Raw genomic sequence first — 14,934 nt, 5'->3', positions numbered from 1 at the left:
TATCTTAAATCTTGATTTAAAACACGGGTTGGGCCGTTGTTAATCTTACACCATGTAGTGCTGGCAGATTACCTCGCGCTACCTACTAGCCCCCCAGCCCCTCCCCGCTGCCCCCCAGCCCCTCCCCGCTGCCCCACACCCAATTTACTCCGTTTTATTTTAAAAAGAAATACCACTTGCGCCAAGTCTAGAATCTTTAAAGAGAACTGATGGGTTTCTGGGTTGTTTGTATGTTGTCTTAGGTGAGACTGAGGTGATGACCTTCCATTAGTCAACTGGATTGTAGTAGAAAACCAGATCTTTATGAGCCAGCTCGGCATTGCAGCTTTCCATTTTCTAGTGCAATGGTGAAAAAAAACTTTATGCCAAGAGGATCGTGAGCGGGAATTTCAGCTTTGTAGAGAATGTGCTGCTGTCAACTCATTCCCAGTTTTTTTTATTTTTCATTGTTTTATTTAAATTTTAAAATGCTATGTAGATCTGTGACTTTATTTGTTAGAATAATTCAGTAGATGAGTACTGTCATTCTGATGACATTACTCATCAGATGTTGAATTAACATCTTGGATGTTAATTCAAGATCATCTGAAATAGAAAAGCTGTCCAAGTTATCTCCAGTTCATTTGGAGATTTCTGAAAAGAAAATTTAACTAGTAAAAATTACAGTTGCAGTTTTACCTTGAATGTAAATGTTGTCAATTTACATTCAAAAAACCATTTAAAATATAAAGAATTATAATTTGCATTATGATTAGTCTGGATAAAAATGTAAATATTTGACGTTTATTTTTTGACTCATTTTAATTTGTTTCACAGCCAGTAGTTTATTGTAGATATTCTGAATTGAAACTTCCATACAAATTTATTGTAACGTAATTTTTACAAGTCAGAATGTAATTGGAGATATCTGGAATTCAAGTGAGGTGAAACTGATTTTATGCTAAAACAGTCTGCCATACACAGTGCAGCCAGACTTTGTCATCAACATTGCAGCTATAAAACATCTTTAATCAGTTATTAATAAACCAAACTTTAAATAACATTTACAATAAATAAAAAATGGAACATTTAGAAATTAGGTGCTCGTCGTTCAGCAGGAAACTGGGAGACAAAACCGGTTCTTAACAGCGACCGTAATGAGGTAGAACCTTCATGTTTGTGCAGATTGATGGCAAACTGAGGGAAAAATCGCTCATTTAAAGAATCCATGAAAGAATCACAGCAAACCAAAGCAGGTTTCTGTTAGTGTTTATCTTCAGCCGGTTTCTGTCCCCCGTAGAACAGGAAGTCGCATCAGCAGCAGTGGGAGGAGCTTCCAGACGCCGCCGACGCCGGTCATGTGCGGTGAGCTGCGGAGAGCGCGCGCTGCTCGTTATCACGGCGGTTCCGGACGGGCTTCAGGTCCGTCTCCAGCTCCTTCTGCTTCTGTAATAAACCCTGAAAAACAGACAGCGGCTGGCTGAGTGGGTTCACCTGCAGCCGGAACCGATCCGAGGGAAACAAGCTGCTGGATGGGTCCGGTAAGGCCCAAACTACCGGAGTCTGGAAGGTACCAACCGGATCGATCAATCTGATGACAGAAAGCTGAACTGATTTCACATTAATATTATCGCTTAGTTTCCCAGTGTATCTAAAAATTACGTAAACGTACGTTGTTTGTTATATATTATATGTTAATTATTTTTATATACTATACCTTTTATGCTCTCATAAGAATTTCCTATCTCATTTTACATGACCTGAAAAGTGTGGCGTAGCTCTCTGTCAACATTTGTAGAGTTTATGGGGTGTGAATACTTTTCCTGGATTTAGTGGTCAGCGTGTGTTTTTTTTTTCTGTTGTTTCTGCCTGAGCCAGCAGGTGTGTCTGGGTTACCTGCCGCAGCTGGGCCAGGCCTCTCAGGATCTCCTGCTGGCGCTGGGAGCCAGGCAGGATCTCTGGGTGGAGCAGCGGGTCTTGATGCGAGGAGCCAGGAGGAGGAGCTGAAGCCTCAGGAGGTGGAGGGCCTGACCAGGACAGACAAGGTTCTGATTGGTAATAACTCACCAAAAACAGACAAACTGGACCTCCTGACCCTCTTTTAGGTTCTGTCGACCCAGGTTACAGAGAAAGATGGCTGCAAAGCGTGCTTAGGCTTAAAATGTTTGTTAATATAATCTCAGTGTTGAAACTAATTTGTTAAAGTTTCTGTTCTGTTTAATCTGTTCCAAAATAAAACCCAGTTTTTATTTTGGAAGAGATTAAAACCTTTCAGTTGGGCAGAAAGCTGCCCCCTGGTGGTTAACAGGGAAAACAACACCACTCTGCAACCGTTACAACCTACAGATCCATTTTCATAATGTCAGCCGAACAAAACTTGTTTAGAGCTGCAAATGTCACACAACACTTCATTTTAGATTAATATCTACTTTTGGAAAGTTGATATTTTATTTTCTTATTATGTTTTCTAGAATTTCTTGCATTGTTTTTATTGTTATCTTAAGCCTTAGGATTTATATTTTAATGTCAGTTTTGCTTTTAAGGGGATCCACAATTAGTTGCAACAATAAAATTAGAGAAATATTTGTTTTAGATGTAAAAACAATACGGTAAAGCTGTTTGGTTTTAATACATTTAAATAAAATAGTGTCACATGGACTTTGCAATGGTTACATTGCAATGCATTCTGGGTAAAGGACATATGCTAGGTCCCATAGTGCTAGCTCTGTCCAGCTAAAACACTAATGAGTTCCTGAGTTATATAGAGAAGTTTAAAATCTGTTTTTACAATCTAAAATATAGATATGCATAAAATTTGGAAAAAATTGGATGCATTTTTCCCCATGTAGGATTTAAAATGACATAAATATAAAAAAGCACAGATTCAGAACTAAAAACTTTTCTGCTACTTTTAGTGTCACTCTGTGGAAATTCACTGTAAATATTGCAGGAATAAACTGAATAATTGTTACAAACCTGCGTTTGTTGTCTTAATATCTTAATTTAGAAATATTTAAATTTTAGCCAAAGTCACTAAGAACCACTGCAGACTGCTGTTGTCGAGTTTAAACATTTCTAATGTTTTTCTAACCGGGGTGTGTCCTGGGCGGCGGCGTGTCGGCGGGCTCCAGGGGGTCCAGGCTGAAGACCTCAGCGGTCCGGAGGTAAGGAATGAACTCCAGGGCGGGAGGAGGAGAGCCGGAAGCCTGCTGACTCTGGGCAGGAGGAGAGCGCCCCCTACAGGATGCCACAGTGCAGATTTAACCTCTCTGGTCTCTTCACTGTTTTATTAAGTTTCTTTTTATATTAACAGCATTTTATATTTTACAATTTATAGCATTTTATATTTTATTTTTATTTTATCTACAACTACTACTCAGTGGTAGTTGTTATTGTGTCTTGTCTCTATGCTGTAACTGTGAAGTAATTTCCCTGCTGGGATGAATAAAGTACTTCTATTCTATTCTATAATAAATAAAATGTATTTTTTAATAATTTTTTTGCCCAGCCCTATTTAAACCACACAACGAGGGGAGAACGTTTCAGGTTCATGTGGCGCTGCTCACCGGTCCTTGTCGATGTTTCCTTTCAAACCCGATTCCACCTGAAACATCAGCGCTCATTAGCAAACAACAACAACTGCGTTCATTTAAGTCCAGTATGATTTTCTGGTTCTCCACCTTCTTAGCGGTTCTGGTGTTGTTCTGCTGGCCATTGGGGCAGAGCTGGGCCTCCTGCTGGGGAGCGGGCGGTTCTGTTCTGGTCGGACGGGCTTTCCGCAGGGCCAGCAGCTCAGCCTGCCTCTTCAGTCGGCTCTCCTGCCGGTCCCTCTGCAGGGCGACCGGGTAGCGCTCCGAGGCGGGAACGAACCGCCGGCTGGGCCTGGAGAACCGGAGCAGAGACAGAACAAAACCGTTTGCTTGAGTCACTTTGAGCTCGCCTCGCCTAATCAGCACTCATATCAACCTCTCCTCTGATTGGCTGAATTATGAACATATCTCATGTAAATGTTTACATCCGATGCTCCCATAATTTGTAGTGACTTATCGCATAAACAAGCTTATTTAAGTATGGTTTTCATGTAATTTCTTATTTAATGGAATCACCAAAATTGCAAAACTGTTTTTTTGACATTCGCAGAATCCAGACAAATATTTAGTGATGGGAATGCAGCTGCTGTTTTGGTGTAAATGTTGTGTTTTAACCTCTGTGTTCCCCACTCCGGCTTCGTCTTGCTTCTCCGGCTCCTCTCCGTCCGGACGAACGGTGCGTACGGGTCTTCTCCCGCTGGCAAACAGATGTTCTCCTTCCCTGCTCTCGACGCACGGCTCCTGCTGTTAGGCTCAGCAGAACCACAGGGAGGCGGACGGTTCTGGTTCTGGACAGAGACGTCAGCGGTCTGAACTCTGTCTGCAGGAGCAAGAGGAGGAGCATCCTCTGCTCAGGGAGAGGAGAGAAGCTGTAATCGTATGTTAAAAATGACAGCAGGGGTCCATCTGAGGCATCTCACCCGTCTGAACAGACGAGTCTTTAAACGACGATCCGCTGTCGCCGTTTTCCACACTCTCAGCCTCCCTGGTGACTGCTGAACACGCACAAACAAAACCAACAGTTAGAAAAAGTTTTCTAGTGGTTTGTTGTTGAAATATTTGGAAAAAATACACATATGCCCAACAAGGTTTAGGTTCGCCGAAACTAAACCCACGGAGATTTAAGACGGTTTTCACACCTGATAGTCCGATAGAGTCGGTCAGACTGGAAACCAAAACTGCAACATTTGTTACATTTTCTTTTATTGAACTTTTCACTTCTAGATGTAAATAACTCCTGAAACAAATGAAGTTCTGCTGGACTTGTTCAGCATGGAGAACCGGTTTGTTCTGGGTTGTTCGGGTCTGTTGTGGCAACATTAGCGCTCCACTCACTTCTGGATCCGGACGTCTCCTCCGACCCGCCGCCGATCTCTGGCTGCTCTGCCGGAGGGACCAGATCGTTCTGAAGCTCAACCAAAACCTGAAGAGAAGGAAATGGATTGTTTCTGATATTGGCAGACGCCCAGGGTGGAACTAGATAGGGGGCGTCTGCATAAACTATATAAAGCAATCGTTCCATGCTTTTGTGATTTTGCAGAAATTCATGCAAAAATGAACAATTTTACAATTCTCTTTCTGTACTTATGGATAATTGTGAGTTTAATGCAAATTTTCCCCAAAAATGATCAAAAATATTGGGTTTAAGTGATGCTAACTCCCTCCTGAAGGTGGCAGTCTTACTTCTACAAAAACAAGAAAATAAGATCAAGTTATTTAAGTTGTTTAAAGAATAAAAATATTCATATTTCCAGTCTGTCTGCTTGTTATATTGTTTGGCATCTTTAATTAATATATCTATAATTAATTGATGCCAAAGGGAAGTTAAATATTTATTATTATTATTAACAATAATGATAAAAGTCAACGGGGATTTAGCACCAATGTTTGCCATCAGTTACACTGAACCTATGAAAGATGAGGCACAACTTAGTTTCTGACGTTTTCTTTCTCTTTTGGTGAAACCTGAAGGGATGAATTTTCTGCCAGTGGTGAAGGTGTAACGTCTTTTGACCCCTGACCTTCTCCTTCTTCTTCAGTATCTCCAGCTCGTACTGCTTCTGCAGCTTCTCCCTCTCCATGGCAACCCTCCGCTCCTCCTTCTCCTCCTCCCGTTTCCTGGTCGCCTCCTCCAGCTCCCTCTGCTTCCTGCGCTCCTCCATCTGGGCCTCGATGGCTCTCTGGGCCAGAATACAGCGGTGAAGGCAAAGCGGCACACGCTGAAGACGAGGCTTCCTCCAGGTTGGTGCCGCCCTACCTGCTGCTCCAGCTGTTTGAGCCTCCTCCTCTCTCGCTCCTCTATCTGTGCCGGATCCAGCAGCGACGTCATCGTCCTCAGGTAGCTGCAGGAAAAACAGAGTTCATATTAAACAAAGAGCTTTATTACTGTTGGTGTTTGGGGCATAAAACTGATACAGTAACATTCAAGCACTTCTCAAGTTTTCAAACTTTTCCAGCGCCACATTTTGGAAATAAAAATAGAAATGGGTCATGTTAACAAATGTTACATAATTTATTATTTTTCTCTTTCTACCAAAAACTGGATGATAAAAGTCTTCGGTCTGGTGCTTTGGTCTCAACGAGGCCTTCTTTGAAAGATAATTTTGCTTATATATACTTCATAATTAATATTATTTGTTGTTTTGTTTATTTATTTTGGATATTTAAAATGTGTTCCAGTGTTAAATGTTCATTAGAATTTAAAGTTTATTGATTTTGAGGATGTGTTCTTTCATTATTATTATGCCATTACCATTATATTACTTCAAAACAACATTATTGTTCATCGCAGTAACTTCTGGGAGAATTTATTGTCCAGAAAAATTTCTTATCGTGTTGCTTGCAACAAATGCTTCCTTCTTGTTTTTCACAATAAAAGCTGAATTGTTGGCTTAACAGCTCCTCTGGAGTTACCACTAGTTTCTCAGATTAACACGTAAACCTGTCACAATAAAACAAATATTGCTGGACAATAAATTGTCCCAGAAGTTATTCTAGATATTCTACATACAGTATGTGCCAATTTAAAACATATTTCAAGTTGCTTATGATAAAAATCAAGATGCTGCTGAGTCCAGCCTGGGAGGGAATCCTGCATAGGCCTGTAAGAAATTTTGCTGGACGATAAATTGGCCCATAAATTATTGCGATAAACTATAATATTGTTATTTTGAGACCATTTTCAGCTGATATAATTAATGCAAGTATACCCAAATAAAGATAAATTTTTTTTACAAACAATATTTAACACCGGAACTGGAAAACATTTTAAATCTCCAAATAAACAAAAGAAGCGAAACAACAATGATTAAAATGGATTATGCATTTTAAAAGTAAGAATCATTCAGCTTAGAGGGAAAACAGTGGCAGGAAGTGCAAACTATTTCCTACAGGGTGTCAATGTTTGCAGCATTTTTCAAAATGGCAGCTTTTCAACAATATTACAGGGGATTATCCCTCTAACGACTGTTGTCCAAATGAAAATCGATTGATTTATTGATTATTGTGACAGGGTTAATCGCATTTCCCAGTTTTCTACCTGGATCTGGAGGGAAACCCTCTGGTTGAATCCACGCTGGCTCCCATGACACTGTCGGCTCCACAGCTGCTGGTTCCCTCCCAAACCAGCGACAAGCTGGACGACGGGTCCCAGTCGTCTCGCTCGGAGCCGCTGAGCCGCCCCGGGGCCAAGGGTTGGGCCACGGGTTGGGCCGGCGCTCTGCGCTGGAGCGAGTCGAAGTGCGCGGCCCAGCGCTCGTGGTCCTCCGTCTGCACAGACACGACGTTGCTGCGAGGTCAGACGCCAGATATCTGATAAACCGAATGGATTTTCATGCGATTTGGCCTTTTAAACACATAAACTCCGTTTAATATCACTGAAAACCACTAATATTGAAAACTTCGGCCAAGATTTGCGAATTTTCTTTTTGTGTTTGCATGTGGACTGGCAGTGCACAGTATTTTATAGAAGTGAATATCTCGTCTGTCATTGTTTTAAAACGACCCAGCTATGTTTGGACTACGCCAGGGTCTCTACCTGTCTCCGCTGCAGCTTCTCCTGTTTCCGGCGCTCGGCCGTCTCCTCCCGCTGGCGGTCCAGCTCCTCCAGCCAGACCCGCCTCTGCTCCTCCTTCCTCTCCACGCTCAGCATTTCCTCCATGGGCGTCACCTCCTGCAGCAGCGATGTCCAAACGTTTCGTCACACCGGCCAAAATGATCAACTCAAAAGTAGCCAAAAATAAAACAACCTGACTCAAGAAAATATAATTTTTAGCTTAAATTTTTTCAAAATGGAAACTTATTGGACATCCAGAACTTGAAAAGGATTGTAACAGCGGTGTGTTATGGACCCATTGTATATAAAAAAAAGAGGTGGAATAAAATCACATCAGAAATTTAATGATTAATTTCAGAAATTCTCTAGGAATTTCCACGTTTCAAAAAATCAAACATTTTTGACAGTTGGAAATCTTCTTTTGGACTCGATCGAATACATTTATCTTCAACACCAGCAGGATTTGGGTCTCTTTCAAAATGTTTGATGTGTTTAGTAAAGCTTAATAAAAAAGGCTTTGGCTTTTCAGTAAAAGTTTCTGAATAAACGTGGGTTTACCTTTTGTTAAAACTTCGTTATAAGAAAATTATGTTGGTAAAAGTTTTACTCTTATTACACATCAAAACTCTCCCTCTGCATCGTGCTGGATGGCCCAAATTTGTATCATTCTTGGGTTACAAGAATGATACAAAATCACTCCAAGGGCCACAAATGTCTTTGGGCCTCTGTGTAGTAGAGGAAGCAGGATCCAGCAGGATCCGGCAGGATCCAGCAGGATCCGGCAGGATCCAGCAGGATCCGGCAGGATCCAGCAGGATCCGGCAGGATCCAGCAGGATCCGGCAGGAGCCAGCAGGATCCGGCAGGAGCCAGCAGGATCCGGCAGGAGCCAGCAGGATCCGGCAGGAGCCAGCAGGATCCGGCAGGATTCAGTAGGATCCAGCAGTTGGAGATGAAATGTTTGAAACTACGTTGAGAGTTTATGTTTACCCCAAGTCGGAGGCTGGACCTGATGGCGGCTGGCTGCTCTCTGTGGCCGACAGAGGAAACACTCTCTGCGTATTTCTCACCCTGCAACACACAGCAACATCCGAAAAATATAAATAAAATACAGGCTGAAAGGCCTGGAAACTGCTTCAAGTTCCTGTTCACTACAGATTTCAGGTGCATTTTGTTTTTTTTTATTAATTTACCTGCAGGTCTACTTGATGTTTTTACAGCATTAAATGATAACAGAAATATTTAGGAATTGAAGAGATTTCTGTCGGAACTCAAAGTGGACAAATAAAAATTATTCATACTAATGTGTAGAGCTGTGCGATAAACCGATTTTAAACATTAAAATTAGGATTTTAAGGGATAAAAATGGATCAAATTTTAATGAAATTTTTTTTTTCATTTGAATGAACACATTAGTGCACATTGGTAAGAATAAACTTTACTTATAAATTAAAAACAGGATTTTTCCTGATTTTTATCCCATTAAAATCAGGGTTTTATTGGATAACGACTAAAATTTATTCATACTAATATGTAGGGCTGATTTTAATGGGTAAAAATAAATAAAAATCAGGAATTTCTTCATTAAAATTCTGATTCAAATTTTAAAATATTCTGGTAAAATTGCATCTATTATCACTATATCCTTGTAACTAAAAAAAGAAAAAACCCTAAAAGATTTTAAGCTCATCCCCAAAGATAAATCATTACGACACACAACAAGGAAGAATTCAAATGCTGCCGTTTTAATGCAAGTAAAATTCATTTTTTCCTAATACCTCTTTCATGCCGTTTTAGTGCGAGTTTGGCGACGCCTGCCTCATTTAGCGTCAGAAACAAACTTATTATTTGAATGAAAATGAAAAAGTCTGGGGCGTGCTGTGGTGGCACAGGGGGTTAGTGCTGTGGTGGCACAGGGGGTTAGTGCTGTGGTGCCACAGGGGGTTAGCACGCCCACGTTTGGAGGCCTTAGACCTCAATGCAGACGTCACAGGTTTGACTCCCGGTCCCGAGGACCTTTGCCCCTCTTTCCTGTCGCAAAAAATATGAGCCACTAGCGCAGCAAAAACTCTTCGGAGAAAAAAATTAAAAAGTCTAAATCTGCCTTTGGTATGAATAATTTCAGACTTATTTCTATTTGCCAGACTGCTGTTAAAGCAAAACACACAAAAAATTACCTAAAATTAGCCTCTTTTTTCCCCAACAATGTTAATTTTTTACAAGTTATGCAGTTATAAGGTTCCATTTGAGGGATAAATTTAACCAGTAAGGAGCTTCTCAAATGGAAAACGTTCCCATTATGATTTCCAGCTCACTGTGCTTTTTTCTGATTAACAGCATGAAGTAACCATGGCAACTGTTGGGTATTAAACCAGGAGAATAAACAGTCTAATACAGGTTGAGGTGAAGGTGAAATACCTGCAGTCTGCTGGGGGCTGAAAGCTGCAGCTGCTGCTTCAGGGCGACCTGCTCATCTAAAAGTCAGACAAACATTTTCGTTCAACAAAATTATTACTGATGGACGTTTCTTCCTGTTTAGCACATGCTAAACTTTCCTCTGTAGCACATGCAAAGCGTTCGTACCAAGCTCTCTTTTCCACTGAGCCTTCTTTGCATCGATGGCGGCTCTGCTGTCCGGCCGGCGCTCTTTGAACCAACTGAACGAAGAGCGACGCAACCTAAGAGAAAAAAAAAAGAACAATTTGGAGCGACAGGACAGATTTCTTTAGCGGGATTTTTACAAATTTTGTTTGTTTTGTGGCCTAATTCCTTGTGGCCCCCTAGAATATATATATAAAAAAAAAATCTGCCCCAAGCCAGGGGCCTTACCAAGCTCCGCCCACAACCGATCTAGAAAATCCCTAGTTTTGTTTGTGAGGGCCCTTATGACAATCTTAGAACGTTGGTCGTTCTAATATCGTGGCTTGTGATTTCGTAACCGATCATCCTGTTGTGTATGGTGTGTTACGGTAGATCGTCGTGGCCGCTCCAGGGGTTTTCCCCGACTGGGAGCGTTAACGCAGCCTGTTGAATGTGACAGGTAGCCAGGGGCACAACTGCATACCTACATACTTTCTGAGTTGCATGCGAACATGTTATATGTTATCGGCGCCCCCTAGGTTGTTCCAACAGCTTTATCTCCTTAATATCTCGGCCGGTCTGCACCAGATCTTTTGTGCATCGTCAGGGAACCCTGCTGAACACGTCAATGAGTATCGCCTAGTGGACAGGTGCGGGAACTGCACGAGAGTGTCTATGTGGTGAACGGGTGGCGTTGCTGGAACCCCTCTGGTCGCCACAAGGCCGGAGCCACGCTGAGCTGCGAGGGCCTCCAACGCTACGTGCAGCTTTAATTTCTAAATTATTCTCTTAAATAAATAGAATTTATGTTTAAAACAGATAAATGATAAATTGTGTTACCATTTTTAATATCTACCCCTATTGTTTCTGCTGAAGAAATTACAGCTCAAACTGAATCTAAATGTTTAATTTTTATTTTTGTTGAACTTTAATCAATCTGGAATGATTTACAGCAGAAGAATTGGAGTTTATAAAAATGTTTACCTGCCATATTCATCAACACCTTCCTCCTTAATTTCTTCTCCTTTCTCATCTTCCTTTATTGGCCTTTCTTCTCCTCTGTTCACAGAAGAGACAGAGTTTGTCTGTGTTTGACCTCCTAGTGATTAAAACGAGACAGTTTATAATACGATGCAGCTTTTTGCTTCCAGCAGACCTGCAGTTTTTCTTGCTGGTGCCACCTTGAGCCCGCTCCTCTGGACCCTGCCGGGCGCAGCCGGTCGACGCTGTGATGGAGCTGAGGAGCTCCTGCAGCTCCTCTCCGTTCACACACACCACGTCTCCGTCCTTCAGGCCTGCGTCCACGCTGCTCAGCACAGGCCGCGACGCTCCGCCTCCACCCTCGCCGTTTTGAGGTGGAGCCGTTCTCCTGGGGGATCCCGGCGGTCCAACAGCAGAGCTGAGTTTGTGTTTGTTTGTCTTTACCTTCAGAGGATGCACACAAAGTTACACAGCGGCTTGAAAAGGGTAAATATCTTTTTTTGTGTTGTTTTTTCAATAACTATTATAGTATCTGAGATACCAAATGTTTTATATAATCAACTTTTATTTAAGGCATGCTTTAAAAAGTAGTTTTACTCTTCCACCATGCAAAATGAATGCTTAATTTTGTTCTTATTTATACTCGCATATGAAAATGGCTGCATACAGATGAACAATTATACAACTGTGTATCTTTGAAAAGCAGAAGTGGAGCCTCCTACACAACCAAAAAGAATGCAGTTAGTGGTTTCTGGATGGTAAGTCAACAACAAAACACTTGTCTTTTCCAGCAGCCATTGTAGAGCTGTAAAACCAGCTGCCCAAACATGCTGGAGCTCAGCTGGGGTTGCTAGGTGACAGCGGAATTATGGCTGGGTTGCTAGGTAACGGGGTGCTTTACTGCTGATTTGAAACGTTACATTTTGAAGGTTTTTGAAACAGCTCATTTTCCAGACACCAAAAAACATTAACTTATTGCCAGTTGGGCTGTGTTGAGACCCAAACGGAAATACAAAAATATGAAATTAACCTAATAGTTCCCCTTTAAATTGTACCAATACTGATCCAAACATGAATTATTTAGGTTCCGCCTCTCTTACCTTTGCCACGGCCTTACTGGCGCGCTCTTTGTGACAGCCTGGAGTTTTGGATGAATTCAGGACGGAGTATCTGCCATCAGTGGTGGAGATGCTGGAGCTGCAGGATGAAGCTGTTGCTGCTTTACACCTGACCTCCCTGGTACCCCGCGCAGCCTGCTGAGCTGGACGCTCCTCAGGCAGAACCTCCTCCAGGCAGGACGTCTGCCTGGCGCTCAGGATGCTAGCTGCTCTGTGCTTACTGGGCAGCTGCAGGAAACGCATCACAAACCATTCAGGTAAACAAAGACCTTAAAGATCACATTTATTTATTTTAATTATTTTTTTCTCCTTTCAGCCTGGAATCATTTCCAGAAGAGACTAAGCAGTGCTGGACACCAATATATAGCTAAAGACAACAGATGTTAATGTTGTTTCTTACCTTTATTGGATTTTTCACACCTGCTGTAAAAATAAACCAAACAATGAGCCAAAAAATATCATGAAAGCATAAAATTTAGACATATTACTATTACTTAATATTAAACATAGATATTTTTTAAAATCATTTAAATTGTACAGCAATCAAGTTTTATCATAAGCAGTCAAATCAATGAAATGTAATCAAACGCAAAGATAAGCAGATAATTTATCCCAAAAGGCTGCCATAAAGGTAAGTTGGGAAGTAGAAAGGCCTCACCATGAGTGAGTAAAATCAATCTGGGTTTTCCATTTTCCAGCTCAAACAGCAGACCATCTCTGTTCAGGAAGAATAAGAGTCATTAGAGCACAAAATAGAGAAGAAAACAAAAACCAAAATCATAAGAGACAAATGGAAAAATGTGTTTAAGGAAATGAATGAAAGTTAACAGCTACCCTTCATTCACTCACTGATTTAAATTTGAATTTTAAAAACCTAAAGTAGATTCAGAAGGAGTTTTTCTGTTTGGCTCTCACGAATTTTTCCTCAGCAAACTACACTCAGAATCCCACAATGACAAAATCAAACAAAATTTTATATGGATTTAATAATTTATTTTTAAAATATTGCATTTAAATAAGCATAAAGACCCTTTATTTACAGTTTAGTTGAAGCTCCACTGGAAGAAAATACTAGTTCATAGGTACACCAGCAGTTTGAGTGACTCTGGATGAACAACTTTCAGAGATATTAATCCTATATTTATTCTGGTAAAAATGACTGGGATTTCACTGAAAAAACACAAAATCTTATCAAGTATTTTTATTTGTCTAGTTTCTAGTGCAAATATCGCGGTGCACCTGAGACAAAACTAACTTCAAGTCTCCTATCAACAAGATATAGGAGCTTATAATTCCTTAATATTGATAAAATTGTATTAGTTCCACCGGTAGATTATTTAATTTATAACAGTCCCACAGAACGATGCTTCCATCACCATAGTTCACTGTTGGGTTGGTGAGGAGCGTTGTCTGGTTTCCTCCAAACTGAATACACTTTAGAACAGAACCATCCTGCCAACAGCCATCAGCATCGACAAAAACTCTTTAGAGAAACTTTGATAATACGAGTTGCATTTAAATTTCCCACTGAGATTAATAAGGTATGTCTGAATTTAATTTACAGCTACACATCTCAATAGCTCTGAGAGCTTTAGTATCTGAACCACTTAATGGATCAAATACATTATGGATACACAGAGTCTGAACATGATACTCGTAATTTAATATCCAACTAAAAACATTTTGCACACACTAACATGTTCTCCAACTGCCAGCAACAATCTCTGTCATAAAAGGTGTAAATCTTTACACAAAAGTCACCTAAAGTTTTAAATATTCTGTTTTTGATGATAATTCAAATATTTATTTTTAATAAATTTACGAATTTAGATTATTTTTACACCGGGAAGCAACATAATAACTGAGCAAAGTGAAGAGCATGTGTATAATATACACCTTATAAATTTTGTATAAAGAGTCATTATTACAGTTGAGACCATAGGTTTGCATACACTCAATAAAAAGACATACACATTTATATTTCTCACAGTCTGAAGTTAAATCAGCCTGTCTTTCTCTTGTTTTGTTTTAGTTAGAATTAATGAAATTATTTATATTTACTAAATGCATCAATACTGAGAGAAAGAATTGTGTTTATTTATATCTTCGAAATTATTTGGTAGTATTGCCTCTGAACTGCATGACTAACAAACATAAAACAGGTCTGATTTAACTTCAGACTGTGAGAAAAAAAAAATTATGTTTCTTTTTATTAATAAATAGCAAATATATGTACTTGAGATAGTGCCTTGAAATCAAATTAATATTTCTACTCTTTAGAATATCTTCGGCTAAACTTCTCGTCTAGAAAAAGATAACGTCAAAGTGGGTTAAGCTCGATTGATTTTCTGAAATGAATTAATAAGCATTAATTTCTGTGCAATTTCACTGCGACACCTTATCTAGTCACTGTTTTAGCTTAGCGAGCTGTTCAGCAGCAGACTCACCCAAGGTTCATGTCGAGAAAAATATACACCGAATCAGCAGTAGATTTACAAACAAACTTAAAATAATATAAAATAAGTGACTAGCAGATTAATTTTCATAGTTAAAAAGGAACGTTAACTGAACACTGATAGCTAACAAGCCCATTTCTGGGGGAAAACGGTTGCCTACGTTGGTTGCTACCCACG

General features: G+C 40.3%; 1 protein-coding gene across 3 annotated transcripts; it reads right to left on the bottom strand.

Annotated features, from left to right (window-relative positions):
• Positions 1–663: 663 nt before the first annotated feature.
• ccdc66 (coiled-coil domain containing 66) lies at positions 664–14,921 on the bottom strand. 3 transcript variants are annotated; one of them, XM_023353518.1, is made up of 21 exons: positions 14,749–14,921; positions 12,960–13,018; positions 12,702–12,721; positions 12,284–12,529; positions 11,384–11,627; positions 11,187–11,301; positions 10,206–10,300; positions 10,041–10,096; positions 8,613–8,693; positions 7,606–7,740; positions 7,108–7,337; positions 5,827–5,911; positions 5,591–5,749; positions 4,905–4,992; positions 4,490–4,564; positions 4,185–4,416; positions 3,660–3,861; positions 3,546–3,583; positions 3,071–3,216; positions 1,876–2,006; positions 664–1,437 (listed from the first exon to the last, which is right to left on the bottom strand). In XM_023353518.1, exons 1-21 carry the CDS (start codon positions 14,757–14,759, stop codon positions 1,336–1,338), a joined length of 2,550 nt encoding a protein of 849 aa, XP_023209286.1. In that variant the 5' UTR covers positions 14,760–14,921; the 3' UTR covers positions 664–1,335. The 3 variants fall into 3 exon arrangements, with proteins under 3 accessions (XP_023209286.1, XP_023209287.1, XP_014326900.1); XM_023353519.1 differs by having other exon boundaries at positions 665–1,437; positions 11,187–11,261; positions 11,359–11,627; positions 12,702–12,724; XM_014471414.2 differs by having other exon boundaries at positions 665–1,437; positions 12,702–12,724.
• Positions 14,922–14,934: the final 13 nt, after the last annotated feature.

This window comes from Xiphophorus maculatus, chromosome 20, assembly GCF_002775205.1.
Source record: "Xiphophorus maculatus strain JP 163 A chromosome 20, X_maculatus-5.0-male, whole genome shotgun sequence".
In the NCBI taxonomy this organism is placed as follows: domain Eukaryota; kingdom Metazoa; phylum Chordata; class Actinopteri; order Cyprinodontiformes; family Poeciliidae; genus Xiphophorus; species Xiphophorus maculatus.
This window is presented reverse-complemented; position numbering and strand designations above follow the sequence as displayed.